The sequence below is a fragment of the Nomascus leucogenys genome, chromosome 24 (genome assembly GCF_006542625.1).
Source record: "Nomascus leucogenys isolate Asia chromosome 24, Asia_NLE_v1, whole genome shotgun sequence".
Classification (NCBI taxonomy): domain Eukaryota; kingdom Metazoa; phylum Chordata; class Mammalia; order Primates; family Hylobatidae; genus Nomascus; species Nomascus leucogenys.
Genome location: NC_044404.1, coordinates 23964823 through 23978754, shown reverse-complemented (window position 1 = coordinate 23978754; position 13932 = coordinate 23964823). Strand labels below are relative to the sequence as shown.

The 13932-nt window shown below is 43.8% G+C and overlaps 1 protein-coding gene across 2 annotated transcripts; it reads right to left on the bottom strand.

The window, feature by feature from the left end:
- Positions 1 to 989: 989 nt before the first annotated feature.
- On the bottom strand, positions 990 to 4637 carry PNRC2 (proline rich nuclear receptor coactivator 2). Of its 2 annotated transcripts, none has more exons than XM_003282305.4 (3): positions 4431 to 4637; positions 3311 to 3516; positions 990 to 3004 (listed from the first exon to the last, which is right to left on the bottom strand). In XM_003282305.4, the coding sequence occupies exon 3, from the start codon at positions 2984 to 2986 to the stop codon at positions 2567 to 2569; it is 420 nt and encodes a 139-aa protein (XP_003282353.1). In that variant the 5' UTR covers positions 2987 to 3004; positions 3311 to 3516; positions 4431 to 4637; the 3' UTR covers positions 990 to 2566. The 2 variants fall into 2 exon arrangements, with proteins under 2 accessions (XP_003282353.1, XP_030661640.1); XM_030805780.1 differs by lacking the exon at positions 4431 to 4637 and adding an exon at positions 4123 to 4339.
- Positions 4638 to 13932: the final 9295 nt, after the last annotated feature.

Here is a 13932-nt window from a genome sequence, read left to right as displayed (position 1 = left end):
GTATGGCTGACTTCAGCAGCCTTACATGGTAAGTTCTCTGTACCAGCTATTTTTGGTTCTCGCAATTGCATCGATTTGGGAAATTCCTATCACCATTCTCTATATAGGCTAACCAAAACTTTACCAGTACCTTTCCTAAAGTATGAAGTTAGGTAATCTTCCACTCCCACTTCCATTTACCCATTTTGCTTGAGTCAAACCAAAAATCTAGTGTATTACTAGATTAATCACTAAAAATCTAGTATATTCAATATATAGCTTAAAAACTAACAGACACCTAGGCTGAGATTTGTTCAATATGTGAAGTTCAATTCTGCAATCCTTGGCATTGTTCACAGAAATTACCCTGGAAACAAAATGAACACCCAAATGCTGGTTCTGCCTTAACTCCAAATCATTTCCTAGTTTGCATGAAAAAACACAGCTTTGCCATGGGACTAGTTGTAGAATTTTAAGGATTACTCAAACTAGTTTTAAGATGCCCTATCATTTGGAATCTGTAGCAGAAAGGTGTGGTTGTGATGCTTTTCTTCTGAGGGGTCCCCTTACATAACTTTCATTTGTCAACATACTTAAAATACAAGGGTTGTCAACTTGATAAATTCGCTTATAATTTTTCTCTATGAACCTAGATCATGGAATTAACTTTCAAAAGCTTTGTGACGTTTTCCACGTGTGGCCTTTTTTTTTTTTTTTTTGCTTTTTGTTAACACTACTGGGAGAGAAATCCCAAGTAGTTGCTTAATTGCATAGCTGTCAAATCCTAGTATCTTCTGTATCAGTCAGCAAACTAGTTGCCCCTTTTCAAGCCAACAGTCCTATCACGTTTTAGTTGTGACCATATATATATATATATATATATTAAGAAATTTAGTGGCTCATAGTTCTGGAGTCTGAGAAATCCAAGTTTTGAGTATTGTGAGTGTATTATGAGCTTCAAGTCAGTGACAAAACACATTTTTAAAAAGAATATTAAGCAATCAAAACCATTTTTAAAATAAAACCAAGCCAATGGGGAAAAAATTTTAATTTTATGCTTCAAATTCATATCATGTACATTAAGTACTACATAAACTTGTCTTTAGGCTATCAATATTTAACTTGGGCAGTACTTCATCTTGACTTATTTGGAGAAATACAGCTTAGGCATCTGCTTAGCTGCTTAGGCATCAAAAGAGGTGCCAAATTAGAAAATAGGGCATTAACAATCAAAATTTTTAAACTGACCCACATACTTGCTACCGGTTTCGCTTATGTTTAAGCATTTAAAGTTGGCAAAACATGTTATCAATGTATTATGCAAGAGTTTACATCTTTTGCATAAGTGGTCTGTTGGGTTGCACCTACCCCTTGACCAAACAAAAACCAAACATCACTGGCACCATACTCGAAACTACCTGTATCCTAGGTTGTAAGATTGTGAAAGCTAAAAATCTGTAAGGTTGGAGGGACTCTAATCTTTGGGCTTAGAGGAGGAAAAAAAAGATAGTCCCATACTGCATTTCACATCTCTTAAAAATAGTTTTAGCAGCTTAAACCTTTTTAGTTATAAAACTTATTACACTAGGATTTACTTTGAAATATAGTTTACAACCAAATCAAGTATAATATACATACACTGGCACTTTAGCACAAGGGCAAACTTTAAAACAAGTTATTTTGGACCTTTAAAATTAGGCCATACTATAAAAAACAGTCCACGGTCTTACATTCAGCAAATTCATACTAAAATATTCCATTTTTGTCAGATAAAGGCCAAGAAAACTTTACATATGCTACAAGTTTATTACAGATATTTACATGGCTTTCTCCCCTACGTACTTAAAATTTTCACATTATCCAACTCCCCAAAGCAAGCTTTGCAGGAATGAGGAGGCCAGATCACTATTAGAATAGCTTGTGCAGTGCTGTAATACAAAAATGTATTTTGAAAGCTATTGAGTGACCATTAAATACTGTTTCTATAAAAAATGGTTTTGGTGTATTTGTTGACACTTAATCCACTACATTTAATAAACAGGGCCATTAGGGTGTACTACGTCTCATTCTGAGCTCCAAATGCCCTTTCCACCCACTGTACAATTCACTAAAATGCAATTATTACAAAAAATTCACATTTTCTTTCAGCAGTGCATCAGGTTGTTAGCATATTACTGGTTTGGGTGTTTCCAATATACTAAACCTTCAGATGTTTACCTAATTCTGAATCCTTGTGTTAGCTAGAGGCTTATAATCCGATTCACCAACTTTCAACAATCTACTGGTCCATGAATGATAAATTACTATCTTTTACTATCTTCCCCTAACAATAGAAAAAGCTGATTCCTTTACCACTCCCCAAATCTAAACTTGGTTTCCACTTAAAAGTTACTCAGTTGAGAACACTTTATATCAAGTACAATCATTAGTTTAAGTTGCACTGATACTACCATTATATCACAGTGCACACAACACAAGATGAAGTCTTTTTTTTTTTTTTACATTAGCAGTTCTACAGATTCCCTAGCGAATTTGTTTCAGACCAATTGACAACTATCCGTGAACATAACTAAACATATGTCTTATTTTATACCTGTACTTTAAGTAAGGTTTTAAGTTGAAATGTCATTATTTCCTTATCTGAAGGATTAAAGGAAACAGGGACCCAGTGGCTTGGTGGTTTGGGAAGAACACTTGGTGATGGCGGCTCACTAAATTTGGCACCAGCATAATTCTGATTAGCTTGAGATTTAAAAAGTAAGCTGGGACCTGATAAGCTAGAATTCCAACTTTGATTATTTGGAAAATTTTTGTTCTTCCCCCCATTTTGCATGGCCTGCCAGGCAGCTGCTGATGAGTTATAACCATGTCCTCTTTCTTTTTTCTTATGAACAATCTTCATCTGGGAATTCTGATCCTTGGTCTTCTGTCTGTTCAGCTGCTGTTGGTTCTTACTAACATTTCTAGATTGAGGGGCTGGAATGTTATACCTTTCTCCACCACCCATCTTCAGCTTCTTTGTCACCTACAAGTGAATGGAAACAAATACTGAGTAAAATTCCATTAAGAAAAGTTCAAAATCTTGAAGAAGCTTCTATGGCTCCAACTTATAACTCCAGATATTTTGGACAAGACTCAATAATAGGCTATTCAGCTGCTTTAAACTCAAAAAAGCAAGCCGTTCAGACTTCAATATATGCATAACCTTTATTGTTATATACTTCCCTAAGAAAAATGGGCTTACCCACAAATCTGCATAATCTATTTTAAAATAAAAACTATTAGTTTAGGATGGCTCCATCATAAAATGTTTGCCCATTATGATGATTACCTTTCAGTCTGCTTTTCAGATTGCAGGATCTCCACTACCTGTCCTCTTCCTTGCTGCCAAGCCCAAGATAACAAGTGTTGCTTTCTGACAGATCCTTTCCTTTGTCTCAATACAGAAGTTTTCATGGGCCGATCTGCTGAGTTCAGCCAAGGAGCTGAGGCCAACATCTGAGTCTCCTCAGCACACAAGTTTGAGAGAAGTCCTAGCTAGAAAAGTAAAGATTACTTCATTATTTCAAAAACACGTTGAGAAAATGATCATTTAGATTTACTACGAAAATCGTTGACTGTAAAGGCTACTTCCTGAACAGGTAGAAAATTTCTCGTAAGATGGCTTTCTTTGACCTCATAACCACGACCATTTAAAAACTCTCTTCACCCTTGAGATCCAGTCACTCCTGGGGAATTTTTATAAGTGTCTCCAAGTCCCGCAATAAGTTTTATCTTTATCTTTTTCCTGGGAAAGACCTTCAGATTCTCTCGCGTATAAAATCAAGGAAGTGTTAAATGTTGAGTCATCAAAAAATTGGCTTCAGACGGATTTTCTAAAGAGACTGTGTTTTTAAACTCCCACCAGAATTTTCCAATCTTTCCACACATGTCACATCCATTTTCAGTCTCTTGGAACATGTAGACATCACGCAGTGTTTTCTTTGGTTATGAACACCCTCGCCTCCTCCCCATCTTAAAATTAAGTTCTCACAAGCCCTAACAGTCTAAGCCCATCTTAAATATATAAAAATGTCTCCCTAGAGGGAACAGCTCAACTTTCAAGGTTTGGTTTTAATTTGATGTTCCAAGAAAATAAGTTACCAAATAGTTAAGCCCCCTCCTTTCAAAGGGGTAAGAGAGCCTTCCAAACAGGTAAACAACCCTAAATAAATTGCCACTTCCGGACTGCGAGTCATTCACAACTCGAACCCGGAAAACTCGCCGCCTTCGACGCCACACGGGCTTGGCTTCCCAGTGGCCCCCTCTCTCCGGAGCCGCAGGGGTCGCGGCGCTGCGACCGCCCGCGCCCGCCCGGGGTACCCGGATCTCGCCTCCGCTCGCCTCCTTCCCCCAACAATGGGGAGCGCGGCCACCAACATGGCCGCGCCCTTAGCGCAGCCGCTACTTACTGACTTCAAGCTCGGAACTACGGCGGCAGCGGCTCCCTCTCGACGTCGAAGCCTCCCTCCCTTTCCAGGGAGAGACGAGGCACGGACCGACAAAGCCCACGAGCACCGACGAGCGAGCTGCCGGCCACCCCAGCTTCTACAACCCTACCTCCTCCTTCTGCCTCTACCGACAAAATGGAGTCGGTGGCGACCGCAGAAGCAGGGCCGGGAGGCTCCGCGGCCAATCAAAACACGACAGCGCGGGCCTGGCCAATGAGAAGCGGGCCTCCGCCTGTTGCTAGGGCAGGCCGGGGGCGAAGGCGCGGAGGTGGGGCTGCAGAAGGTTTGAAATCCGTCCGGGGAGGAGGGGCATGCTGGGAGTAACTGCCCGATCCCCCGGTGTCTCAGTCCTTTTCCCGGCGGCCTCCCCGCGCCGCTGGCCCGCCGAGGCCCCGGCCGCTAGCTCTCGGCTCTTCCTCCCCCTCGGCTCTCGTGCGCGCGGGCCCGCCGCCCTTGGGACTGCCCCGGGGGAAAAGACTGACTGGCGGGGGACGTTTGGTTCTCGAATTAGGGCTACTGAGTCCTGTAGCCTGTATTGACAGATGGAGGATACTCCGGAAAGCCGCTTGCCAGGGCCCAGCCCCCGCCCGCCTCGGGCCTCGGATTGTGGGTCGCCTCTCTCCCACACCCACAACTCCGCGTCCGAAGCCGGCGCGTCCCCGCGGTTCCCTCCGGTGCCCCCACCCTCCAGCCCTGCAATTACTCAAAAGTTGCCTCCCTGTGAAAGCAGTTGAGACACACGCGGGCAAGTCAGTCACTTCCTGCTTGGTGGCCCCATTGGTCCTTAAGTTCAATTAGAGCCCTTCATGCGCCTTGTTACAGTTTCCTGTGGCTGCAGCTCTCCCCACCCACACACCCTCGAGGGCCACAACCGGTTAGGTTTTGTTTCTCTGAGCACAGCGCTTTCGCGCGTTGTAAGTGCACCGTAAGTTTGCTGAAAGAATGAGGACTACTCTCTTCCCCTTTCTGCCCCACTTGTAAGTGAAAGAAAGGGAAGAAAGAATATTGTTCAGTTGATTATGCCAGCCAGATGCAGGTAAGGGGAAAATGGCAATTTCTTTGGAGTAAATGTATAAGCAACCCAATGTGAATCTTTTAAGAGAGCACTAATTTCAATGAGCGTGAATAATTCTGGGATAAACGGTACAAAATCAGTCTCATTACATTCACAGTTTGTTCGTGTATACACATATATACCCAAGTTTACGTTACAGAATTTATATTTACCAACTTTCTATAAATCTCATGTAATTCGTTGTTTCTTTTTGAGACGGAGTCTCCCTCTGTCGCCCAGGCTGGAGTGCAGTGGCACAATCTCGGCTCACTGCAACCTCCGCCTCCAGGGCTCAAGCGATTCTCCTGCCTCAGCCTCCTGATTAGTTGGGATTACAGGCGCCCGCCACCACACCCTGCTAATTTTTGTATTTTTAGTGGAGACAGGATTTCATCATGTTGGCCAGGCTGGTCTCAAACCCCTAACCTCACGTGATCCGCCCGTCTCAGCCACTCAAAGTGCTGGGATTACAGGCGTGAGCCACCACACCCGGCCTGTATTTCGTTTTTTAATCTTCAATTTTTTGCCACCGTTATCCCCCACTTCCCAATCCAACCCAAATTCCTATATTCTAGCCATTGGATCTTAAGAAAAGTTACTGCATCTTAAGAGATGCAGTTTGTTAATTAACTTGATAAAAGAGGTATTTTTGAGCATAGGGACTTTCTGATGCTAATCATAATCAAATAAGAAGTATGTGGTAAACCAACAGGCGTCTTAGTGAAAGTGTAATCTGTTTTGCAAACATTCAAGAAGTTTGCTTAGACGTCTAGCCAGATAATAGCCAGCTGTATTAGTGAATTTTTAATGGTGTCACTTTAAAAAACAACAAACAAAAAAAACTTCCATGGCTCCAAATTGTAATACAGAATAAAATCTAAACTCTAAACGTTTAGAAAGTTATTCAAAGCCATTGCAATCTAGAGTTAGTCTTTTCGTGGCAGGGCATGGCTCACACCTGTAATCTCAGCAATTTGGGAGGCCGAGGCAGGAGGATCACTTGAGCTCGGGAGTTTGAGACCAGCCTGGGCAACATGGTGAAACCCCATCTCTACAAATATACAAACAATTAGCTGGGCATGGTGGCACATGCCTGTAGTCCCAGCTACCTGAGAGACTAAGGTGGGAGAATCACCTGAGCCCAGGAAGTAGAGGCTGCAGTGAGCTGCAATCACACCACTGCACTCCTAGATGAGAGTAAGACACTCTCAAAAAAAAAAAAAAAAAAAAATTCATCTCTTCAGCCACTCTGAATTTTATCTGCATAAACGCACACATAACATTGGAAATGTATAAACACACACAGAGTATCCTTACTCTGCCCCCTACCCTGTGCTAAATTTTTTTTTCTTACATCATTTCATTTAATCCTCACAATAATGTTGTGAGGTAGGAGCTGTTTTCATCCACACTGTACAGATGAAGAATCTGAGACTCAAGACGGTTTTGAGTTCAAAGCCAGATACTGGGATTCAAGAGGCCAGGCTGCAGGTTGCCTGCAGCATCTGTGCTCCCCAGCACCTAAAAGATTTTTTGCCCAGAGCAGACACTGACTGTTGGCTGGGCTGCCGGGGCTGTTCGGGCAGCAAGAAGCCTCCATCCTACCATCTGGCAGAACCAGTTTCTTTGCCAGAAAGTCAGAGTCGAGATGCCCTTGGGGAAAGCACTGTTAAAGCTTTTACTGCATCCCAGACTCCCAGCACCCTCTCAGGCTAGCTCCAGCCTCATCATTCATTAGTATTAACCAAGTGCCTGCAACAGCTCAGAACTAGAGAGGAGAAGTTAAAATAATACCTTTTTTGGGACATCTGATACAGCCTCTGCCAGACCTATGTGGTCTTTAAATTCAGCTCCACCAGCACAATCCTATTAGCAGTTCTCAATTCAAATAGGAAAATGTTGATGCCGACAAACAGCTCTCAGGATATAGCTCACCTAAACTGGAAGCCAAATGCATAATAAATACATGGATGTTTAATACAAAATATTTAGCAAAGATTTATCTGGTGCCTACTTTGTGCCAGGCACTATGCCACGCCCTGGGGATACAACAGTGAAGGAGGCTCCATCCTGGCCTTAAAGGAATCCAAAAGCTGTTTCCTTTACAATTTACCAGAGAGGGAAACTGGTGTCTGGGAAGATTTATTCCCTCCCTTCTTCCCCTGAGAGTCAAGGACAGGCAAGGCCAAAATCAGCCTGCTAACCTCACCCAGGAGGTGCAGGTAACAAACATTGTTACTGGACCCTGCGAATAAAGCAGAAAAGGAGGGGGACTCTCACAACTTGCTGAAATTTTTTCACTGGAGGATCTGTTTTGACCTATGTATCAGTGGCAACCAAAATCAATGAAATCATTAGGAAAACATTATCTACCTAATCTGTAAGTAGAGGTGGAGCAAAAAGCAAGTGTTTCTGGGCTGGGCGCAGTGGCTCACGCCTGTAGTCCCAACGCTTTGGGAGGCCGAGGCGGGCGGATCACCTGAGGTCAGGTCGAGACCAGCCTGGCTAATTTGGTGAAACCCTGTTTCTACTAAAAATACAAAAAATTAGCTGGACGTGTGGCGCGTGCCTGTAATCCCAGCTACTTGGGAGGCTGAGGCAGGAGAATCGCTTGACCCCGGGAGGCAGAGGTTGCAGTGAGCCGAGATCGCGCCATTGCACTCCAGCTTGGGCAACAAGAGCAGAACTCTGTCTCAAAAAAAAAAAAAAAAAAAAGAAAAGAAAAGAAAAAAGAAAGAAAGTGTTTCTGAAAGCCCAGCTTTGGGGGAGAGACAAGTTGTAGGCTGAGGCATACAACCGCACCAGTGCCAGGGTAGTTGGAGAAATCACCCAGGTTTGCCATGGCTTTGGAATAAGTCTATAGTAGAATCGACTGGCCTTCAGGCTGAGTCTCAGTTTCTTCATCTGTAGAATGGCAATCCTCCCTGTCTTGTAGAGCTCATGGTAGGAGCCAATGAAATAATAAATGTAAAAGCACTTTTATGATGTATATTTAGAATACACCTGTAATCCCAGCACTTTGGGAGGCAGAGGCAGGAGGATCACTTGAGCCCAGGAGTTCGGGACCAGCCTGGGCAACATGGTGAAACCCCATCTCTACAAAAAATACAGAAATTAGCTGGGAGTGGGAGGTGGTGTGCTCCTGTGGTCCCAGCTACTTGAGAGGCTGAAGTGGGAGAATTCCTTGAGCCCAGGATGTCGAGACTGCAGTGAGCCATGATCACACAACTACACTCCAGCCCGGGCAACAGAGCAAGACCCTGTCTCAAAAATAAATAAACAGAACATGCTAAAAATGTTAGGTACTTTAATATTATCCCGCAACTCCACCCCCGCCCTAGCGAGTCCATTTCAAAACAAAAGCTGGTTTGGTTCTTTTTCTTCTTCAAGCTCATATATGAAATCAGATGGTCAACTTTGAATGTTTGCAGGTCTGTCCGCTCAGGGCTTAATTCAGTTTGAAGAAGCAAGCAAATTATTAGAACCTGCCAGAAGAGTGAAATGGAACCCCTGCCCACTGTTTCGATGTGCCTCAGAGCTCTGATCTTGTTGCCAAACTGATTGCAAAACACACACCCCTCCCCACACCATGAATTCATTTCCTGGGGAAGCATCTGCTGCCTCCCTGCTTTGCTCAGACGTTCCTGAGAAGTGTCAAATCTGTTCTCAACCATTGCAGCCATTTCGGTCTAATTACTAAACGGGGCACAGGAAGTCAATGCTGAACTCCCACGCCTCCTGTCGACGCTGCTCCAGTGGCCCAACCTTCAAGACCCTTAAAGGATTCTGATGCCCAGACCCCATCCCAGAATCAGAATCTTTGAGCACGGCAGGGTGCGGCTATTCCAATCCAGCTGATTCCAATGTCTCACTCTAGTTGAGAATCACTGCTTTCAGTTTTGCTAAGGGCAATCCCCTGGTGTGGAGGCATATTTATGAAGGAGACCCCCTTTGTCCTACATAATTCTCAAAGTTGGTGATAACACCAAATAACCCCAACAAGTCAGAAACTAGCTCCTGAACACCCAGAGTTGTTTAGATTAGCTTTTAAAAGTGATTTTCACACAGGTGGACTCCCAAGCTCGGCCATGGGCTTCCTTGCTAGTTTGTTGATCCCAGCCGTCTAATTCTTGGCCCATTCCAGAGTTTTGGCCTCAGTCCCCAGGCCAGAAGCTGGCTGAACGGAGAGACGGGCAGCGATCTTGAGAGGAACTTATGAAACAGGCTGAGACTGCTACCTGCGTTGATAGGAAGAGGAAATCTGGAACACACCGTGCTCACTCCCCCCAAAATAATGGTGTATCGGAGCCATCTACTTACATGTAAGACCATAACAATACCTGTCCCCCAACTATTCACACCTGTGGCATGAGGAAGAGACACACCATCCCCAGCTCAGAAATAATGGGAGGCTCTAAAGAGAATCAAAGGAGACATGAAACCACTGAAGTTCCCACACAGTGTTTGCTTGACAGCATTCTCTGGATTCCTCTAAAACATGCTTGCTTTATCACTTTCTACGTTTTATTTGTGTTTGTTTGTGTTTGTTTTTTTTTTTTTTTTTTTTTTTTGAGATGGAGTCTTGCTCTGTCACCCAAGCTGGAGTGCAGTGGCGCGATCTCGGCTCACTGCAACCTCTGCCTCCTGGGTTCAAGCGATTCTCCTGCCTCAGCCTCCCAAGTAGCTGGGATTACGGGCTTGTACCACCACGCCCGGCTAACTTTTTAGATTTTTAGTAGAGACAGGGTTTTACCACGTTGGCCAGGCTGGTCTTGAACTCCTGACCTCAAGTGATCCGCCTGCCTCAGCCTCCCAAAGTGCTGGGATTACAGGCGTGAGCCACTGTGCCTGGCCTAATTTTTGTATTTTTAATAGAGATGGGGTTTCACCATGTTGGCCAGGCTGTTCTTGAACTCCTGACTTCAAGTGATCCACTTGCCTTGGCCTCCCAAAGTGCTGGGATTACAGGCATGAGCCACCGCACCTGGGCCTCTGTCGGCATTTTCACAGGTGAAAAACTGAGGCTCAGCGCCACCGCGCCCGGCCTCTACTTTGTATTGTAATAGCCCCTAGCATTTTTAACATCTTCTACACATCTTTTTAACATATTCTAAATCTGTGTCATCCAAGTGCTTTCACTTTATTTCATTCAATCCTACCATGAGCTTTATAAGGTAGGCACAGTTGCTGTTCTAAAGATAAAGAAACTGAGGCTGAGAGAGACTCGTTCACCTCTGCAACAAATATCTTGTATTTTAAACATTTTCTTTGGAGTTTTGTCTCATTACATAACACATTAACTATAGAAAAGGCAGATAAAAAATAAGCAGAAATCACTCAACATCTCACTTCCCAGAAGTAAGCATTGTGAACGCTTGGAAGCTATGTCCTTCCAGTCTTTTTTCTATACCAGGAGAGAGTGTGAGTTGTGGTGGGAGCACAGACACCAAAACCTGCTCAGCGTCACACCTTAGCTCTGTGGCTTTCTGGCATATGACTGACTTTGGCAGGTTTTTTAAGTTCTCTGTGCTTCAGTTTCCCCATCTGTGAAATGGGGATAATAACAATACCTAACATTTGTGTAATGATTAAGTCAGTCAACATCTCTGCAGTACTTAGAACAGTGCCTGCCACATAGAAAGCCCTTAGTTACTGAGCTTTTTTTTTTCCTTTTTACAAAGATGAAAAGTGGTATATATTCTATTGTTACCTTTTTCCACTTTTTTTTTTTTTTTTTTTTTTTTAGGCAGAGTCTAGCTCTATTGCCCAGGCTGGAGTACAGTGGCACCATCTCAGCTCACTGCAACCTCCACTTCTCAGGTTCAAGTGATTGTCCTGCCTCAGCCTCCTGAGTAGCTGGGATTACAGGCATGTGCCACCACGCCCAGCTAATTTTTGTATTTTTAGTAGAGACGAGGTTTCTCCATATTGGCCAGGCTGGTGTTGAACGCCTGGGCCTCATGTGATCCACCCACCTTGGCCTCCCAAAGTGCTGGGATTACAGGTGTGAGCTACCACGCCCACCCCTTTTTTCACTTTTTAAACTCAGGATATTGTGAGCATGTTTCCATGTATATATACATTCATTGTTAGTCATATTTTATGTTATGACCATCTTTGATTAATTTACTATTCTCCACTGTTATTTCCAATTTTTTGCTATTATATGCTGAGTATTATATGCTGAGTTGGATGTCCCTATAAATAAATCTTCATTTCTGTAAATAAATTTCCTTTAAATAAATTATTAGGGGAGAAAGTACTAGGTCACAAGGTAAATACATAGGTAAGACTTTTGATACATATTACCGAATACTTTCCAGAAATTATGTATCCAGGTATGCCCCCACCATCAAGCTAAAAGTCAGCCCCAGGCTTCTGGCTTTGAGGATACTGTTGTCTGTCCTTATTGTTTATAGCTGCTTTGCTGACATTGGATCTGTAAGAGGAGTTGGTGAATTTACGTTGGTGAATTTATTTGTTTTTTTGAGATGGAGTTTCACTCTTGTTGCCCAGGCTGGAGTGCAATGGCACAATCTCGGCTCACTGCAACCTCTGCCTCCTGGGTTCAAGCGATTCTCTTGCCTCAGCCTCCCATGTAGCTGGGATTACAGGCATGTGCCACCACGCCCAGCATATTTTTTGTATTTAGTAGAGACAGGATTTCACCATGTTAGTCCGGCTGGTCTTGATCTCCTGACCTCAGGTGATCCACCCGCCTCGGCTTCCTAAAGTGTTGGGATTATAGGCGTGAGCCACCTCGCCTGGCGGTGAATTTCTTTTGACAGGAAATAGTCAAAAGAATTTTAAAAGGTTTTTTAAAGATCACGTGTTATGTATGGCCTTTGTACAAAGTATGCCTGTGGGACAGCTTTTTCTGGGGAACATGGAGCTAATGAGGTCCACTTATTCATCACAGCCTCCATAGCTGTCAATTTGGCAGTTAATGAGCTACAAACATCTGGAATTTCCACTGACTCAGGCAAGCCGGTGTTTGTTCTCTGGCTGATGGCTTGGGTTTGGAAAGAGACTATGAGTCAAGCTTCCATGGCCCGAGAGCCTGGATTTTGCCACAGCAGAAAAAAAAAAAAAAAAAAAAAAAAAAAAAAAGAACAGATTGACATAGTCTTAACACATGATTAAACTGCTAGGTATGCCGGGTGCGGTGGCTCAGGCTTGTAATCCCAGCACTTTGGGAGGCCGAGGTGGGCGGATCACGAGGTCAGGAGATCGAGACTACAATGAAACCCCGTCTCTACTAAAAATACAAAAAAATTAGCCGGGTGTGGTGGCGGGCGCCTGTAGTCCCAGCTACTCGGAGAGGCTGAGGCAGGAGAATGGCGTGAACCCGGGAGGCGGAGCTTGCAGTGAGCCGAGATTGTGCCACTGCACTCCAGCCTGGGTGACAGAGCGAGACTCCGTCTCAAAAAAAAAAAAAAAAAAAAAAAAACTGCTAGGTGACACCATGGCATGACTTCCACTCTTGGGAAGAGCAGGCAACAAAGGAGTCGCCATTCGCCCACAGTTTCCAAGGCAAGAGGAGGTGAAGTAACTTCCTCAAATTCAGTCTGACCTCTTGATTCCAGTTCACCGTGATTGAATATTTATACCATCTCCTTGCCTTTGACTGGTATATCTTTATTTTGTTTTGTTATAACTGTTACTTATGCAATTCAAAGGTATGATCTTTTGCATATTACAAATGTGTTGCACATTAAATAATAACAGTAAGTATCAAGCACTCTACCATGAGCAAGGTACATTGTCCTAAGCAATTTAAAAAAAAATTTTTTTTTTTTTAAATAGGATCTCACTCTGCCACCCAGGTTGGAGTGCAGTGGTGAGATCACGGCTCACTGCAGCATCAACCTCCTGGGCTCAAGCAATCCTCCTGCCTCAGCCTCCCGAGTAGCTGGGGCAACAGGTATATGCCACCATGCCCGGCTAATTTTTGTATTTTTTGTAGAGACAGGGTTTCGTCATGTTGCCCAGGCTGGTCTTGAACTCCTAGGCTCTAGTGATCCACCTGCCTCAGCCCCGCAAAGTGCTGGGATTACAGGCATGAGCCATTGCATAGGCCTGTCCTAAACAATTGATATGCGTTATCTTATTTAATTCTCATCACAAGCTACTGAGGTCACTGGTAGTATTGCCTCATTAAATGGATGAGAAAACTGAGGTTCAAAGAGGTAGGCTAAGTCATTTGCCCAAAGTCACGCACCTCGAACTTGAACCTGGGTCAGCCTGATGCCAAAACCTGCTCTTAGCCCCTCTGCTACACCGATCTAGTCTTCAGGGTCCATATTGCTAGGAAGTGCTCGGAATACAGTATGCTCTAAATGGGAGGTAGCCACCCTTCTGGTTCCATGCTATTATTGGCCAGTAAAATTGCACATATATTCTCATTGC

Excerpts from the sequence above, each read along its gene's own strand:
- PNRC2 (XM_003282305.4), bottom strand. The coding sequence starts at position 2,986 with ATGGGTGGTGGAGAAAGGTATAACATTCCAGCCCCTCAATCTAGAAAT.